The 17,463-nt window shown below is 46.2% G+C and overlaps 2 protein-coding genes across 2 annotated transcripts in view; both read right to left on the reverse strand.

The window, feature by feature from the left end:
• The window catches only part of XKR4 (XK related 4), a 231,642-nt gene extending 225,391 nt beyond the window's left edge, over positions 1–6,251 (reverse strand). The window contains 1 exon segment of the mRNA XM_037380682.1: positions 5,308–6,251. Coding sequence (XP_037236579.1) covers positions 5,308–6,152 — 845 coding nt within the window. The 5' untranslated portion in view covers positions 6,153–6,251.
• An 8,436-nt stretch (positions 6,252–14,687) lies between these two features.
• The window catches only part of RP1 (RP1 axonemal microtubule associated), a 186,624-nt gene continuing 183,848 nt past the window's right edge, over positions 14,688–17,463 (reverse strand). Inside the window, 1 exon segment of the mRNA XM_037381809.1 lies at positions 14,688–15,740. The gene's annotated coding sequence lies outside the window, so the exon portion shown is untranslated.

Raw genomic sequence — 17,463 nt, forward strand, 5'->3', positions numbered from 1 at the left:
CAGGCTGACCTCAGTGCCAGGGCAGGTTATAGAGCAGATCATGTAGGGTGCCATCACACAGCACATAGAAAACAACCAGGCAATGGGGCCCAGCCAGCATGGGTTTATGAAAGACAGGTCATGCTTGACTAACCTGATCTCCTTCTGTGACAAGGTGACCCACTTGGTTGTGGAGGGAAAGGCTGTGGGTGATGTCTACCTGCACCTTAATAAAGCCTTTGACACCATGTCCCACAGCTTTCTCCTGGAAACACTGGCTGCTCATGGCCTGACTGGGTGTACTGTTCACTGGGAGAAAAGCTGGCTGGATGGCTGAGCCCAAGGGGCGGTGGTGAATGGAGTTACATCCAGCTGGCAGCTGGCCACACGTGGTGTTCCCCAAGGCTCAGTATTGAGGCCAGTTCTGTTTGATATCTTTGTCAAAAATCTGGATGAGGGGATTGAGTGCACCTTCAGTTTGTAGACAACACCAAGTTGGACAGAATGTTGATCTGCATGAGGGCAAGAAGGCTCTGCAGGAGCATGTGGATAGGCTAGATTGGCACACTGAGGCCAGTTGTTTGAGGTTCAACAAGATTCCCTGCTGGGTCCTGCACTTGGGTCACACTAGACCCACACAGCGCTACAGGCTTGGGGAAGCGTGGCTGGAAAGCTGCCTGGTGGAAAAAGACCTGGAGGTGTTGGTTGACAGACCATGAGCAGCAGTGTGCCCAGGTGGCCAGGAAGGCCAACAGCATCCTGCCTTGTGTCAGAAACCGTGTGGCCAGCAGGACCAGGGCAGTGACTGTCCCCCTGCACTGGGCACTGGTGAGGCTGCACCTCGAATGCTGACAGGTTCAGGTTTGGGCCCCTCACTGCAAGACATTGATGTGCTGAGGCAGGTACAGCAAAGCTGGTGAAGGGTCTGGAGAAGACATCTTACAAGAAGCAGCTGAGGGAAGTGGGGTTGTTTGGCCTGAAGAAAAGGAGGCTCAGGGGAGACGTTATTGATCTCTACAGCTACCTGGAAGGAAGTTGGAGCCAGGTGGGTGTCATTCATGTCAGTCTCTTCTCCCAGGTAACAAGCGATAGGACACAAGGAAATGTCCTCAAGTTGCACCAGGGGAGGTTTAGATTGGATAGTAGGAAAAATTTCTTTACTGGAAGGGTTGTCAAGTGTTGGAACAGACTGCCCAGGAAAGTGCTAGGTCACCATCCCTGGAGGTATTGAAAAGACATGTAGATATGGTGCTTAGTGACATGAATTAGTGATGGTCTTGGCAGTGCTAGGCTAACAGTTGAATCTGATGACCTTAAAGATCTTTTCCAACCTAAATGATTCTATCATTCTATGATTCTATGAAATGAACCTGCTCCACAGATGCCAAGTGAATTCTATTATCTCTTACATCCAGTCACCAAGTCTTGCTATCCACTGCAAAATCTGAAAGCTAGGGGTAAACCTGGGAAGCTTATTGAATCAAAGGGATGCTCAAGGGCAATGGTCACATACTTTCATGCCAGGCTCAAAGGGCAGTAGTTTATCTGCATCCTAGTGGCCCATACACCTCTTCAGAGACCTTACAGACTAAAAATTAAAGCATCCACTTCCCTTTTTTTCCTTTCAATGGAATAGAAAGACCCCGTGTATTATATCCCCCTTGTACTCCCCAGTACAAAAAGCTGTGTATCAGACAGCACGTACTTGGGAGAACAGGACTCCATAGTGTGGCTTCCATGGCCACATATTGATAAAAAGTAGAATACACTGGAAGTACAGATATGGAAACATACCTGTATGTATCTCTGAAGGCAGAATCTCATCAGCCATCATATTTTAATATGGAATCAGCTGCCAACAAAGGCCTAGTTGCTGCACTTAGCTGTGGCAAGCAACTCATCAAGAGACTTCACTAGAATTTTCACTGAGGGACAGTGTTATCAGGAACACCCAACCCCTGAAAAAAGATATTTACATCCTTATTCTTCAAAATGGAAGAATTCAGTCTTCAAAAAGTTATTCCAAAATTGTTATACCAATTTAAAAAAAAAAAAAAAAAGATTAATTTTTTCTTCAGAACTGATTGGCAGCTTAGATGCTCCTGGAGCTCCTCTTTACACACCAGGAAAAAATGGGTTTAGTAATTTTAGATTGCCTATTTCCAGCATTGTTCCATGCCACATTAAAGACCTCATTCATTTCCCATTAGCCCATTTTAGTTAAAATTAACACATAATCATTTTCAATGATCTGGCTTTCAATATATTTGTAAAGAAAAATTAATCTCTAATGTAAGACAATGAATTGTTAAAAATCATCCTTACAGAAATAATAACTAAACCCACATTTTTACACTTTTTCTTTTTCAATCCAAAAACATTGGGATTGCTGGTTGTACCCCCACATTCCTCAGGATGGCTTCCTTAAATAAGCAGTTGACACAATTCCCCCCTTTGGCAATGGAACAATTAATGGGAAACTGAAGACCTCATGAAACAATTCAACATTTTAAGAGGAGACAGAGAACAAAAAAACACTAAACAAAAGCAAAATGAGCACCAATCTCAATATATCAAGGACCAGCCACATGCAAACCTCTCTCCTCATTCCCTGATATCCTTGCCCTTATGCAAAACCTCAGTTCTTATACTTTATACCAAGGGCTCCTTGTTGACAGAGAAATGACAAATATTACTGCCATTTTTGCTTGTCAGGGATTCAATACAATAAGTAACAAAAAACTTAAATGTGGCTGCAGGAGAACTTTAGCCAGGGACAAAATGAAAAGAGAAGGAAAAACAGAAAGCTGAGAGGAAAACACACAGAGAGAGGCACAGAACAAAGGGTAACATGGGTTATGTCAACTGTGGGGACGGTGCCCCCAGCACATGTGCACGTGTGGTGCTAACACAGCTGGCACAGTCTGTTTAGCTACATTAAAGGAGTTAGTCTCCAAACACATACAACTGGAAAACACTTCAGATCATCCTTCAGCCCAAGTGTTCAGGAGTTGTTTGCTCAGGCCAGCGCCAATGTTACACTGCGGAGCAGAAGTTTTGGACTATTAAGTGTCCGAATAGAGACACTATTTTCCAGAAAATATCCACAGATCGTGTTAGTTCCGACACCATGCTTATGTACAGAGTTTTTCAGTGTTTGATGTGACCTCTCCTTTTTGGTGCTGATTATTAGTTTTAGATGACTCTAAGGGCTCTCCCTTATGAGGACTATACCTAGGGAATTAAAATGAAATGACTTCAATCAGTTATGAAGTGCTGATATGCAAGACTGCATACAACTGACCATGTAATTTGTATGTTTGTGGAAAACTGCAGATAAATATTACCAAGTTACTGACAGACAACCAATCCTATGGCTCTGTTTCACTGAGAAAAAAGCATAACAACATAAAACATAAATAATGTCCTAACACGCCTTGTCAATTTAATATTCTGGTAGTCATGCTACCACACATAAAACATGAAGAAGAGCTACACATGATCAAGAGCCTCAGCTAGCTTTAAATATAGAGGACTAGGTGCTCCTGCAAGGAGCAAATCTTATTTTAAAAGAGATTGTGCTTCATCAAAAAGCAAGCAGCTGGAGAGTCTAAATCCCAGCCACCTCATCTGACAGAAGTGCTATACAATATTGGATCGCACCCTGCTCCACCCAAAGTCCCGCTCTTTGTGTTTTCCAATACCGAGTCATGACACCAGACTTCATAAAACTCTCTTCTGTGTCACTCCTATGATACACACTGTTTGTCTTCTCTATGGATTATTATCAACATGAGTTTCTGTGTACAGTTTGAGCCATTGTACTTCTCTGTCTCTGCAGGACTGGGACTAAACATTACATAAAAACATTTTGTTTAGAAAGTCCTGAACTTAACTTGTGTTCAACTGTGGAGGTAGAGCACACAGGAGCATACGAGCATTCAAGATCTAGAACAAAGCAGCACTTCTTTTTTTTTCCCCAAGCTGTGCTTCCCTCTCAAGTTGTGTCATAGTTAATATCAAGCACACCTGCAACCTTGAGTTAGTTTCACAGGTTTAGAAAAACGTCCTTGTTATAACAAACCAAAAAATCTGGAAAGAGAAAGACAGTTATGACATCCCAAGTTCTTCCATCTATTATCTAGCAGCACTTGGATTCCTTGATGCTTAAAGGCCACAAGCAGAAGTGAGCTGTACTGGATACTGCACTAATACAGAGCAAAAGACAGCCCCTGTCCAAAAGGGTGGAACAGAGTTTTAGAATGCCAGAGTCAGAAGTTTAGACTAACAACAAATTAAACTCTCTAATGAAATAGTTGTGGAAAAAACCCCAGTGTTTCCAAAAGAGAGGCATGAAAGAATTCATTTCCACTCATCAGTTGAGAAACCACAGAAGGATTTTCAGCTGTTGCTTTAGTGCACTGCCCCACCGCATGAGTTTCTTTCACGCAGCATCTATCTTCCACAATTTTATGTGGGAATTTTAACTCCTTGTACACTATGCGTTTGGAACTCTGGACTTTTCAGGCAGCACTAAATGAATTTGCAGGGCATTCAGCGTCCGTACAAATCTTTCCTGGATTGCTTAAAATAAAGGAAAACCTTACTTCTGCAAACTGTGATGTCATCTCCCTTTTCAGCACGTGCCTTCCACAACCTGCTCCAGCACGTCCTCTCCGCAAGGCACACCATGTCGCCTGCGGATGTTCCCGAGAGCAGCGACTCAAAAGTTTGATTTGGAAGACCTTCCTTTACTACACCACATACGCAGAAGACGCATACGCGTAGCAAGGCGCAGACAGCGCGCAGCCTATTAACACGTCAATAGCACAACACGGCAACGGGGCGTGCACGGAGTTTCCGGACGGACAACTCTCCGCCGTCAGCGGAGCTCCCCGCGGGCGGCAGCGCCGTCCTGCCCACACGCGAGGAGACCGGGAGGCGCACGCTGTGGGGGCATTCCCCTCTCTTCCCGCCTGTTCCCTTTTTCTACTTGGCCCCCGGCACCGGTTTCCCGGGAAGTTTAGGGCACTTCGCGGCGCGTGGGTGGGCGCCAGCCGGGGCGGCACAGGGCGCGCGGGGGCCCGGCGGGGCTGCCCGCGACGGGGCGGGTCACTCCGCGCCCGGGGCCACTGGCGGCCCCGCGGGGCCCGGCCGCCCCCGAGGCCCCTCAGGGCCCGGCGGGCCGCGGCGCGCCGTCCCGGGGAGGGACCCCGGGGGGGACAGGCGGCCGCTCGCCGTGCGCAGTCCCGCCCGCGGCCGGGCTCCCTCCCCCGCGGCGTGAGGAGCCGGCCCCGGCTCCCGCGCCGCCCCCGCCCGGCTGCTCACCTCCAGACCTGCCCGAGCTGCAGGATGTGGACGAGCGACTGCAGGAGCCAGATGCAGAAGGCGCAGGACGCCGACCGGCCGGTGCCGGCGCGGGGGCCGGCGGGGCCGCTGCCCGCGGCGTTGCTGCTGCTGTTGCTGCTGCTGTTGGTGGCGTTGCTCTTGCTGGCGGTGGACGCCTGCCGCTGCGGCGTGCAGGGGCGAGCGGCGTCGATGTCCGCGGCCGCCGAGCCGCTGCTCACCAGCAGCTTGCTCTCGGCGGCGGGGCAGTGCCCGGCGGCGGCGGCGGCGCTGTCCTCGGTGCTGAAGTCGTGCGCGAACCAGCGGAAGCTGAAGACCTGCACGGAGAGGGAGCCCAGCAGCACGAAGAAGAGGGTGAGCCCGAACCACCAGCGCTGGCCCCGCAGGTAGTAGTCGACCGCCAGCCAGATGTCGGTGCCCACGTCCGCGAAGTACACGGCCAGGGCGGCCAGGATCCAGAGGCAGTCCCACAGCGAGTAGCGCCGCTGCTCCCTGCCCAGCCGCAGGCACAAGGAGGACGAGCCTCCGCCCGAGCCCCGGGAGCCCCCGCCGCCGCCCCCGCCGCCGTCTCCTCCTCTGCCGCCGCCGCAGCAGCAGCAGCAGCAGCAGCGGGAGCCGCCGCCCGAGCCGTCCCCGCCGCCGCCGCCGCTGCAGCACCCGCCCCCGGGCGCCTCGTCGTCGTCGCTGCCGGCGCCCGGCCCGGCGCCGGCGGGCAGCCCCGGGGCCAGCGCCTGCACGGAGCCCGAGTGCTCGGAGTTCTGCAGCGGCGTGAATGCCACCTCGCCGCCCTTCTTCATCTTCCGCCGCCCGTCCGACTTCGCGGCCATGATGCCTCCCTCAGCCCCGCCGGAGAGCGAGCGGGAGCAGCGAGCGCTCCTTTATCCCGCGCCTCCCCCTGCTCCTCCTCCTCCGCCTCCTGCCTCCCGCCCTCCGCCGCCGCAGCCGCCGCGGACCCGCCGCTCCCCGCGTCCCCTTTCCCCGCTCAGCGCCGGGCTGCGCGCCCGCGGGCGGCTCCTCCGCGGCGGCCGCGGCCGCAGCGCCGCCTGCCTGCGGGGAGCCGCGCTCAGCTCGCCCGCCCCGCCGCCTCCGCGGGGGCCGGCGGTGCCGGGGCCGCCGCTGCCGCCGCGCTCTGCCCGAGCCGGGAGCAGGCAGGGCAGCACTGCCCGGAGCAGCGCATCCCGCCCCCGCCTCACCGCCCGCCTCCGCCCGCACCCGCCGCCGCCACCACCCAGCTGACTGACGCCGGGAAAGAGGATGACCTCATCCCTCTTCCCTCGCTGCCGCCGCCCCCCGCCCGGCACCGGCACCAGCACTGGCACTGGCGCAGGGGCGGGGAAGGGGGCGCTCGGCGGCCGGGAGGGAAGGGGGCGCTCGGCGGCCGGGAGGGAAGGGCCCGGCGCGGGCCCGGGGGTGCGGAGCAGGGCTCCGCGGTGGCGGGGGGCAGGCGGTGGCTCGGCTGCCCGACCCGGGGAGGTGGGCGCGGCGGCGCCGGGGAGGTGGTGGCGCCGCGGGGCGAGGCAGCGGGGCGGCGGGGAGCGGCGGGGTGTGGCCGGCGCCTCCCGGGGCCGGGGGAGCGGGAGGGGCGCGGCTCCGCTGCCGCCCGCCGCCGCCCTCGGCGCCGTTCGGGGCGACTGTGCTCCCCCGGCGCGGGGCCGGAGAGGCGGGACGCGGGCGGATGCGGACGGGGCTGCGAGAGGGGATCCCCGGAGCGGGGGGAGCCGCCGCCGCACCAGCGCGGTGGCGGGGGGCCGGTACGGGTGCTGGTGCCCCGCCGTAGCGCCCGGCGAGCGGAGCGGCAGCCGGCGCCCGCTCAGCTGCGCTCGCCTCCCGGCCCGGCAGGTCCGGCGCAGGGCGGGCGGCCGCTGCCCCGCCCGTCCCGTAGGAAGCGCTGCCGTAGTTCCCCGAACTTTGTGTAACGCGACTGCGAGGTGCAATTCTCGGGTGGTGCCGTGACTCACGCGGTCTTAGAGGCGTTTGGGGGAAGGTGAGGAGATGCCGTTGTGTTCCAACACCCGGAGAAATCGTGTTTTCTGCACCGAATCGCCTAGGCGAGCTCACGATGCCTTCCCCCGCCCCCCGCCGCCTTCCCCGCAGCTCCGGCTCCCTGCGGAGCGCGGCCGACCCGCGCAGCTCGCCCGGCTGTCTCGGTGGCGGGGGTGGCCCCGCCGGCAGTTTCCAGCTTGTGCGGCGAGCGGCCGAGGCCGGGGTGCGCCGTCCCGGGCTCCGTGCGGTGGAGACCGGAGCCCCCCGGCGGCCCGCGGCGGCCACCGGCCCCGGAGCCCGGCGGGTGCTCGGCGGCTCTCCGGTCCCCGAAGACACCCGGCCGCCTGCCCCCGGGAGTCACCCGGGAGTTCTGCGGGAGTTACCCACGCCGCGACCTGAGCCGCCGGGCACAGGGCGCGGGGTGCGGGCGAGGAGGGCCGTTTGCCACCCACCCTTGGCCCTTCTGCCCTCTCTGTCCTCCTGCGTCTCCAGATGTACGGGATGTGCAACTGGCTGATCTCTAAAATTTATTTATTTTGTCGCCTCCAGAGTATTTTATAAGCATGCCCTTTCCCTCCTTAATATAGAACGGTGAGATGGTTCAACCACGTTGCTAGAATGTCTTAATAGGAATGGCAGTAGGACTGTGACATTAAGATATGTGACTAAATAAAGCCCCGTCAACTTCATTGATGAAAGAGAAGCCATGTGGACAGCTGAAAAATCTGCCGTCTAACTGTTAAATGTACATGGTAAGTATGAAGTTGCCTTTTGGAAATTAGCTGTTGCTGTTACATGCCCCAAATGTCAAGAAAACACTACAGCATGAATGCTGTATTATTCAAAGAGTACCTAGCACACAAAAATCAAACTTTGAAAGGCGGAGAGCACACGTAAACTAATTTAGCTTGTTATTTTGCATGTTACCACACATTACAAGAGTCTTTAATTACATCATCACATAATGGTTCTTAAATAATACACATTTGCTCTGCAATCTTGGCTACAGTGGTATAGTTGTACTTTTATTTCTAATCCTTTTGTAACCCCATATTAATTTCATTCTCATTACTATCCATATGATCTTTATTGCCTTAGACTTTTAATGCAAATTACTTCTTTCTTTAAAGTATCTTTTAATAATTCAGTCAGCACCTATATATAACACAATAGATTCACTTAAGATTACCTTGTCAGCAGAGAAGGTGCTTTAATAATGAAGCTAATTTATCTGCAAGTTGGTGGTTTATATATACCAACAAGTTTCCCATATTATTCTATTTATAGTTACATCTTTAGTGTGCACTTTAAGTTACTTCAATTGAATCTGTTTGGCATACGCAGGTCTAAAAGATGCTACAAATTTGTAGTGGAGGTTATAGTGTGATACACAAGTGATGGTGGGGAACAACTGTGCTCCTAGAGCCAAAATCCTAACCTAAGATGCTGGGGCTGGTGTAGGAGGGTGACTGTAAAATGTCAGGTTGAAGATGGAGGGAATAAAATGGAGAGATCAGGGTCCGACATACTAAAAGGGCAGAAGGTACCTCTGAGCTATGCAGTAGATAGTTAAGAACATAAATGGTGTCGGTCTAGCTGTACATCATCCTCAGAGGTCATGGTAGCCTGCTTGAGGGTACCGCATTAGTCAGCTTGGAGGAGATAACTGCTGGGGCCAAGTGTCCCTACATCCTCCCCTCCCTGCCCCAGATATGGGACAAATTTTCTGGTATATTTACCCTCAGCCACTTCACTCAGGGGCAGAGTTGGACCAAAGGTATTGAGCCATCACCCTGGAAGACTCCAGTTCACGACAGCAGGCTTTAGATCAGACCTGTAAATCTGAAAGGTGTTCAGTTTGTCAGATGTTTTGTTGTGATGAGGCGTTTTACACTTTCTTTCCTGTATTTTTCTGTTTTGTCTCATTTCTGTCCTTTCCTCTCCTCTGTTTTGTCTCTTTTGGTTGGTTGGCGTGGTTTGCTGTTCTAGCATTCAACTACTGTTGCATTTGTGAGGGGAAGAATATTCATTCCCACTGATTTTTGTATTAACAATATCTGTCTGTTAAATGAAGGCAGTGCAAAAGATGAACATTTGAACTTAAATTGAAGGCTGTTGGATACTTCCAGAGGAATGTCTTCTGTTTTGTTTTGTGACTTACAAGATAACGAATGGAAGGATCCCAAATAATATTTAAGTGATGAAGAAATGGCTTCCAAGAAACAGAACCAAATTTTCTCTCTGTTAGGCTGGCATACCTTCTGTGGAGCTGTGGGGCCAGAAGAGGTTGTACACACTGTGTACAAACCAGCATGCATTCAGCAAGCCAATATTGTTACTAAACCTCAGAAATTAATTACAAAATACAATTGAAGAGCAAAAATGCAATCACGGACATCAATACATTTTTCATAAACCAAATACAGACACATTCATTTCTCATGAAAAGCTAATTTTTCTCTGAAGGAGATTTTATTCTTTACTTCCTTTTTCTCCATCTTTCTGTAAAGAAAACATTTTTATGGTTATCACAAGTACTGGTTTTGCTTTGTTCTGAATTACAGCTCCTGTTTCTCTCCCCACTCCCCCACACGCCACCCCACCCCCCGCCTTACAATATCATAGCTTCTTTGTCTACTTTAGGAATACTTTTATTTTTGCTTTCTGTTTTTTTTTCATTGTAAACTGTTATCAACTCAAACCTAAATGTCCAGGAAATACACTTCTGTGTTCCAATGCTCTTATCTTTAAAGTATTTTTATTTCTTCAGGTCCCTAACAATGACGTTTTTCCCAGTCTTCTTTAGCTATATTGCATAGACTGCCCTATCAAAACACACTCAAGCTCTTGGTTGTAGTTCTCTCCTTTTGCCATTAGAATATCATTACACTCTACAGGTCTAATCGATGTTTGCGTACATTCATTCCAAATCTATTTTTTTTTTGTTTGGCAATACTTTTGACAATTGTAGATTGGTGCTTCAGGTTTCTGCATTTTCTTCTAGCTCAGAGTAACTGAAGCATTAGAATGAGTTTATTGTACCTGGATTTGACACCCTATGACAGTATTTTGGCACAAAAGCCTGCCTTCCTTACCATAGTCAGTCTTCTGGGGACCAGTTTGGCATCCTAAAGGAGCTGTGCAGAACCCTGCTGTCCTGGCAGGGCTTGCCACAGACCAGTCTCTCCTGCTGAGCAGAGCTCCTGAGCAGCCGCCCCTTAGAAATAAATGAAGTCCTAAGCTGCAAGTTCTCTGGTGACTTCTTCCAAAAGATCTGGTGAATCTGCTAGCTTCCTCCCTTCCTCCCTTCCTCCCTTCCTCCCTCCCTTCCTTCCTTGCTTCCTTCCTTCCTTCCTTCCCTTTCTTACTACCTTCTGATATGCATTTTATTTCTCTTCAAAAGGTACCCAGTGCCTTTTCCTGCACTGTGCTTCTCTCTGCCTTGATGTGTATGGTGTAAAGCTGGGGTGACCTGATGAAGAATCTGATAAATATCTGTTTTCTCATTCACTCTGACATAGTCTCACTACCGTGTCTTCCATACATCTGACTTCAGCTAGTTTTCCATGTTAAAACAGTGCCCTCAGGCACACATGCACATGCAATCAATTTCTTTAGAAGCAGCAAGTGAGAATTATTCTACAAAATATTCACAAGTTTTAGATGTTTTCAATAGAATCATGTTTAAACTATACACACAGGTGTCAGTGGAAGTTGTAATATAGGCAGTATGTTTAATATTTACACACTAAAGTAATTAATTGCCTTTTTGCCCAAATAGGTTCATTCGTAACAGTCACACGTCACTGTATGTCTGGTAACTGAGTTACTTAATTGCAAAAGCAGAATGCAATTCCTTTCAATTAAGCCAACATTTCAGTAAATTAACATAAGCAAAACCCAGAAATACATTGGTAAATTGGTACACTGCATAGAAAATTAGTTTAAAATACTACATATTTTTAAAACATATCAAGTGTAAACAGCTATTCTTGCTTACTTTGGCTTGAGAATATTTTATTTATAGGCCTACATGTGGGTTCACACAGAAACATTTTCCAAACTGTAAACTTGCCTTTAAATTGAGAAAAGAAGCATGAATCAAGTATCTCCATATATTAGCTCACTTTAACAATTACAAAGAATACTCTGGAATGTTCCCTGGTTTCAGAAATTACTTTGCTTTATAACATTATATTTTGTACACCTAGATCTCTTTTTGTAGCATGGGAAGGTTCATGCGAAAATGCCTACGCATACACACACCCCCCCCCCACAAGCTCTAGAAAGAAAGAGATGCATTGTAACAGGATTCTTGGATGTACACCTAACTTTAAGTAGATTATAAACTGAACTTAGTAGGGCTGTTTATATACTTATGGTTTAGGCATATACTTGCATTTTAGGCACATACTTAAATTTCATGGTGAATTGGGGCTGTAATTTCTTTTAATGTCTAAACATTAGAAAAATATAAATACATTCAACTGTACACTCTAGATAGAGTGTAGAGCAGAAAAATAAATAAATGAATAAATTCCAAGTTTAAGCAAACAGAATGACTGAGAACAGCCCTGCTTTGATGACAGCATATGGATTTTAGTATTATGTATGAAAGAAGAAATGATTTCTTAGAATTTTTGAAAGATTTAATTCTGGATTTCTTAAAATTACATTTATTATTTAGAAACAGATGTCAGTTACCTTTCATGTTGTTTCATAGTATGTATTTAAAAATATAATCAAGGATAGAGCTGAACACAGAACAAATGATAGCAGGAGGCGTGGACATGTGGGAAGACATCACAGGAAGCAAGCTTGCAACCAGGCTTTGTACAATGCTGACAACCTTTTCACTGCCCTTGTGCATGCAGAAACCAACCAACAATGAAGCGCATCACCTTTTATGATAAATGGGAAAAGCATTTATGGAATGCCTAAGTGGAAAGGGGATATTAACATGCCCTATGACACTGTATTTAAGATGTAATTAAGAATTTTCAAAAGTTTGAAGAAGAGTCCCATTTTCTTTCCCCTTTTTGATTCACCTGTTTTAAATGAATTCAAGCCAAGCAAAATAATTGTAAAGCAAAGATTCAGCCACAGCACAGAAAGTTACACTGCTTTGCACTGCTTAGTACAGAGGAGTTTATGGGCTTTTCCGGACTGCTGCTTTTCTTCATGGAGAAGAAGTCCAAGAACCATTTTAAATTAATGTGTGAGCAAAGGATGTTTATATTTACAAACACCTTTATAAATACTAACCCACCAGGACTAGATGATATTCATCCAAGACTTCTAAAGGAACTCAAAGGAGCACTTGGTACTTTCTTTTTTCTTATTTTGTTTCAACAACTGACAAACTACGGGATGGATAGATGCAATATAACTGCTCATACGTACTTCAGAGGAGGGAATCCTTTCTTTTGTATGATGACTTTCAGCAAGGCAGTACTTGGAGTTGCTGGGAGAATATTAAATGGTCCGATGAGCCAGTCAGAACATGGGTTGTTTTTTTTCAAATCCTTAACGTCATCAGCAAAAGAAACTGAGACACTTACAAGCTTAGATGGGCAGAAATATGTCACCTAGATCAACATAATAATATATATAAAAGCACACCAGGAAAAGTGGATAAGGAAAAAAAGACAGAGTTAACTAATGCTGGACCCTTAATGGACACTTTCAGACTCTATTATGCCTAGGAGTCTGTGTTATGGTCTTCAGGGTCTATATTTTAGCACCCAGCTCCAAGCTTTCTCTGCAGTGCAAAACTAGATGTTCTTGCCTCGAGATTATTATTATTATTATTATTGTTGTTGTTAATATTATATCATTATTATAGCATTATTCTTATATCATTATTTATTATTATTATATGAGTAATGTGAATAATATGAATAATGAGTAATAATAACAACAACACAGCAGCAGTGGCAAAATCCTCTAGCCATTGTCTTCTCATACAGATCTTCAAGGACAGGCTGTAGCAGGGAGAGGCAGTGGAAGGCAAACTCTTCTCTCCAGTACAGCCTTGAATCTTCCAGCTGATTTGAGTTACCTCACTGCTCCTTCCAAGGCTCCCATGGGTGCCAGACGCCTGGGTTTCTTGTTGACCTGGGCATTCTCTTTTCCACACTACAACTCTGTACCCTGCAGAGGCACCAGTGGTGTCAATATCATCCCAGGCTCTCCATATGCAGGGCAGGGTGCTGGGAGGAAAAACGCAAGGCAGCACCCTTGCTGTGCAGCAACAGCAGAGTGCACATGAGGTGGCATCTCTGTAAAGTCTCTGTCTTTGACCATTAATTTTTTCCAAAAATTGTCCCACTTGCTAGGGACAGAGATTAAGTGACTTCTGTGCCAAACACAGCAGACATCACTGTATGCCATGTGGAAGAGGCAAGTTTGGGTTTGGCACTAGTCAGAAGCTAAATATTCTAACAACTGGCATGTCTTCCATGTAAGACCTGAGAAGTTTCTAATGGTATTTCAAATTTTCTTATCAAAGTATAATCCCCTGGTAATACGTGCTGCAAGCACCCATGACACTCTTGAAATGAAGCCTTCTGATATAGTGGTCCTGTTAGTGAAATTGTCAAGGTGTTTACATGGCTCTGGATCCAGGGAAGTGGATCCAAAACGTGATTTCTACACTCTATAGGTAGAGAACATGATTTTCAAATATGGAAGGCAGCTGCAGAAGGAGGGTATTCACTCTTAGTAATGAGAAACAGATTAGGAAGGCATTATTTACACTTGATAAATCAGAAACGGCATCAAAGAAAGCTACTATTACAAACTATTAATGAAAGACATAATAATGAAACAAATCACATAATAAATCACAACAAAGTGATTCAGTGTAATGAATACTGATACTGAGTGAACTGTGTGCTCTGGGGATACAATTTCAAATCCATTCCAGTGCATGTGGTAGCAGTGTCAGCAAAAAGAGCACTTTTAGAAGAAACTGACTCTATTCCGTTGCTTACTCTGATCACATCCACACCTTACATTAGCTCTCCTTTTATGACGTATAAGGTAGATATAAATGACCTGCCAAGACTCATTATATGTGTTTGGGTTTTCTTTTGTCAAAGTAACAACTGAAATCTCATCAGCCATGCAGATATCAGCCAACATTCCTTATTTCACAGAATAATGTGAGTAAAAAGCATTAAACATATTAAAAAGACAGCCAAACAACGTTTCATCAGCACAGATTAGAAACTCATTTAATTCTTCTAATTATAGAAAGCACATTACTGCCACAGAACATGGTAGTACCTTGAGGGTAAAGCAAGTCTAAAATTCAGATCTTCATACAGATTTTAAATTTGGAGGTACTGAACGTGAAGCTTTTGTTTAAACAGAGGGATGCCCTATGTAGCTTATATACAATATTTGTATTCTGATCACACACATGAAACTTCAGGTGATGTGCAAGTCATGACTTCATTTCAGACTCATCTGTATCCTAAACCCTTCCTGAGTCAATTCTGGCAATGTCAAAGCCTACCAAACCAAACATTAATTTGTGTATTTAGAGCTAAAAATGTTTCCATTTATTGTGCATTTTCAAAAGGAATTGGGCTTTTTTTCGTAGTAAAGGCATTCACACATAGAGCACTGGAAAGCCAGTTAGATGGCTAAGAATGTGCACTGCAGAAGTCATCAAGCTGAGCAGGGAGCTGCCTAAGCCTGCCAGTAAGCTATTGCGATGTTACTGATAACAGCCTCTCTTAAGAGACCCTTTGGATCTAAAGGTTCTCAGCTGAGGTTCTGGCTCAGCTACAAGATTTTACAATCAAATGTCAGTGGGAGGCTTACCGACAGAGGGTGAACTCCTGAATAAGAAGTTCTTTATTACTTTCTGTTATGTTCTTACAGAAAAAGGAAGCAATACATGGTAAGGCTGAAGAGTTGTGCAGTTTGTTTGGAAAATGATTTTTGAAAAAATCTAAATTTTAATAAACTTCGAAATTGAAACAGATTTATCAAATTAATAAATATTGACAGATTTGACACAAGAGCTAAATTTAACTTAGCCACAAGTTATTACTGAAATGAAAATGTTTATGTTACTACATATGTCTACCATTATAAATGCTCAGATCAAGTCCACAAAGCCATGTTGCAGCTTTAAATTTCTGTTTTCTAAATTTCAGTCATGCAAGGTTTTTGACCATCTCTAATAGGATCGGAAGGCATTATTCACATTAGATATGTTTAATTTACTGTGATGCTTTTAATGCATTGTTTTGACATTCCTTCGCAGTAATTACAATACCTCCAGAATTGTAAAACACAAGTAAATCAAATCAGCATGAATTTGGGGAAGCAACACACGCAGAAAGAATCAGAAATCAAGCAGCTATGGATAAAGTTGCACTGTGGTGCAGCCATCACTTTCATCCTCAGCAAGCCACCTTAAGGGAAAAACATAAAAACCTGTCATAGACACGGCACACATAAAGCTTAACAAATAGACAAATTGTGAAAGCCTGCTTCTGCACCTTTGGATTTCTAGGAGAGATCTCTCATTGCTTTATACAGAAGCAGTAACCAACCTGATGAAAATAGTGGCCTTTTTTTTTTTTTTAAGTGTCCATATATGTGTAATTTTTAAGTGTAGTTAACTTTATAAATATATTTATGAAATATACATTAATTTTATTTGTTGGTCATAAGGTAACAAGTAGATTGTTTCACCCAGTGGCGTAAAACCAGGATAATTTAGAGAAAGGAAACGTGTTCTGGGATAGCAGGTGATTGTCCATGTGTTCCATTCCAGGGACAGTTTATTTCTCCTAGCTCCTTGTTAGTTCACAAAGCAGCGAGTTGCATGGTGGGCCCAATCCCTGCGCTGTAAGAGACTATGGAACTTTTACCATTGACTGTATGGGAAATAGGCCTGGCTCCAAAGCTGAGGTAGATTGATGCTAAGTGGAACCACAGAGGAAATATTAATTTCCAAAGAAAGTCAGAAAGCTTCTAACTCTTTTGCAAAGCTTGTGACAGACTGGTTGATGTGATGTCTGTTAAGGAGCTAGTATGGGAGGGAATCCCAGTATAGTGTTAATGTAGCTCACATCTGAAGTTGCACCGTTGAACAGCTGGGAGATATGGCTGAAGCTAAACAGTTCCAGGCTGAAACATAGCTAATCTTGGCGGATAAAATTGCTCATGGAAGTCCCAGAGCCAAGGAAAGGTGTGACATGAAAGCTAGACAACAGGCATTTAAATGAGCTAGTAAAAGATGCTGACCTCCTTTCAGGTTTCTCAGTGAAATAATGTCAGTCACTTCCCCACATCAATGATGTGATTCAAGTTATTGCTCAAAATGTGTCTCTTACATACCTTTATGTTTTTACCATAAGACTTTCAATAAAACTGGGGGTGGGGGGTGGGGGGCTGAGGGTGGTGGGGCGGGGGAGTGGTGGGGAATGAACAACCTCCAGAAAAAATGTTTGCTGCAAGCTATCTTTTTCAAGAATTTTCCTCTGACTGGTGTGGTCTTTTTTACAAACAAAATTTTACAAACAAAAGAGGCAGACTGACACAAACTGAAAATTCCATCATGGACTGTGTTGCACACCTGGGTGATATTGTGGTCTAAGGACTTCTGCTCATGCCTACTAACCTAAAATTAGGTATCTAGAAGAATAAATAGTACCTGAGCATATGTTTGGAAGAAATTTAATGAAGGGAATTTAAGTGTTGTTGGAAGAAGTTTGATGTTGAGGTTGGTAACAGCCACAGATTCTCATGACTTAGAGTCCAACTATCAAAGAACAAAAAATGTTGCTTTATTTGGCTGGGATTTGGCTTCCATGAATTGTCAAGTTTACAGAAACATTTAGGGGAAAGAAAAAAAAATAAATATTCTTGGCTACCATTTATGTTTTTAGACCACCGGGCAACATCCCTTTTCCTAGATATAGGGAACTTGTAAGTTTTCACACTTGTCTGTTCTCCAGATGTATTAAAAATCTATTTTACACTTAGGAAGGCATGAATGTGTTTGCTTCTGCTGTTTATTCTGAAATTTTTTAAGCTATAAATGGTATACTGTAGTGAATAGTCACTCCAAATACACCTTTCAATTTAGTTTCCAGCTTCTGAAAGGTATTGTTTCAGTCTGACACAGAC

This window comes from Falco rusticolus, chromosome 3 (assembly GCF_015220075.1).
Source record: "Falco rusticolus isolate bFalRus1 chromosome 3, bFalRus1.pri, whole genome shotgun sequence".
Taxonomy (NCBI): domain Eukaryota; kingdom Metazoa; phylum Chordata; class Aves; order Falconiformes; family Falconidae; genus Falco; species Falco rusticolus.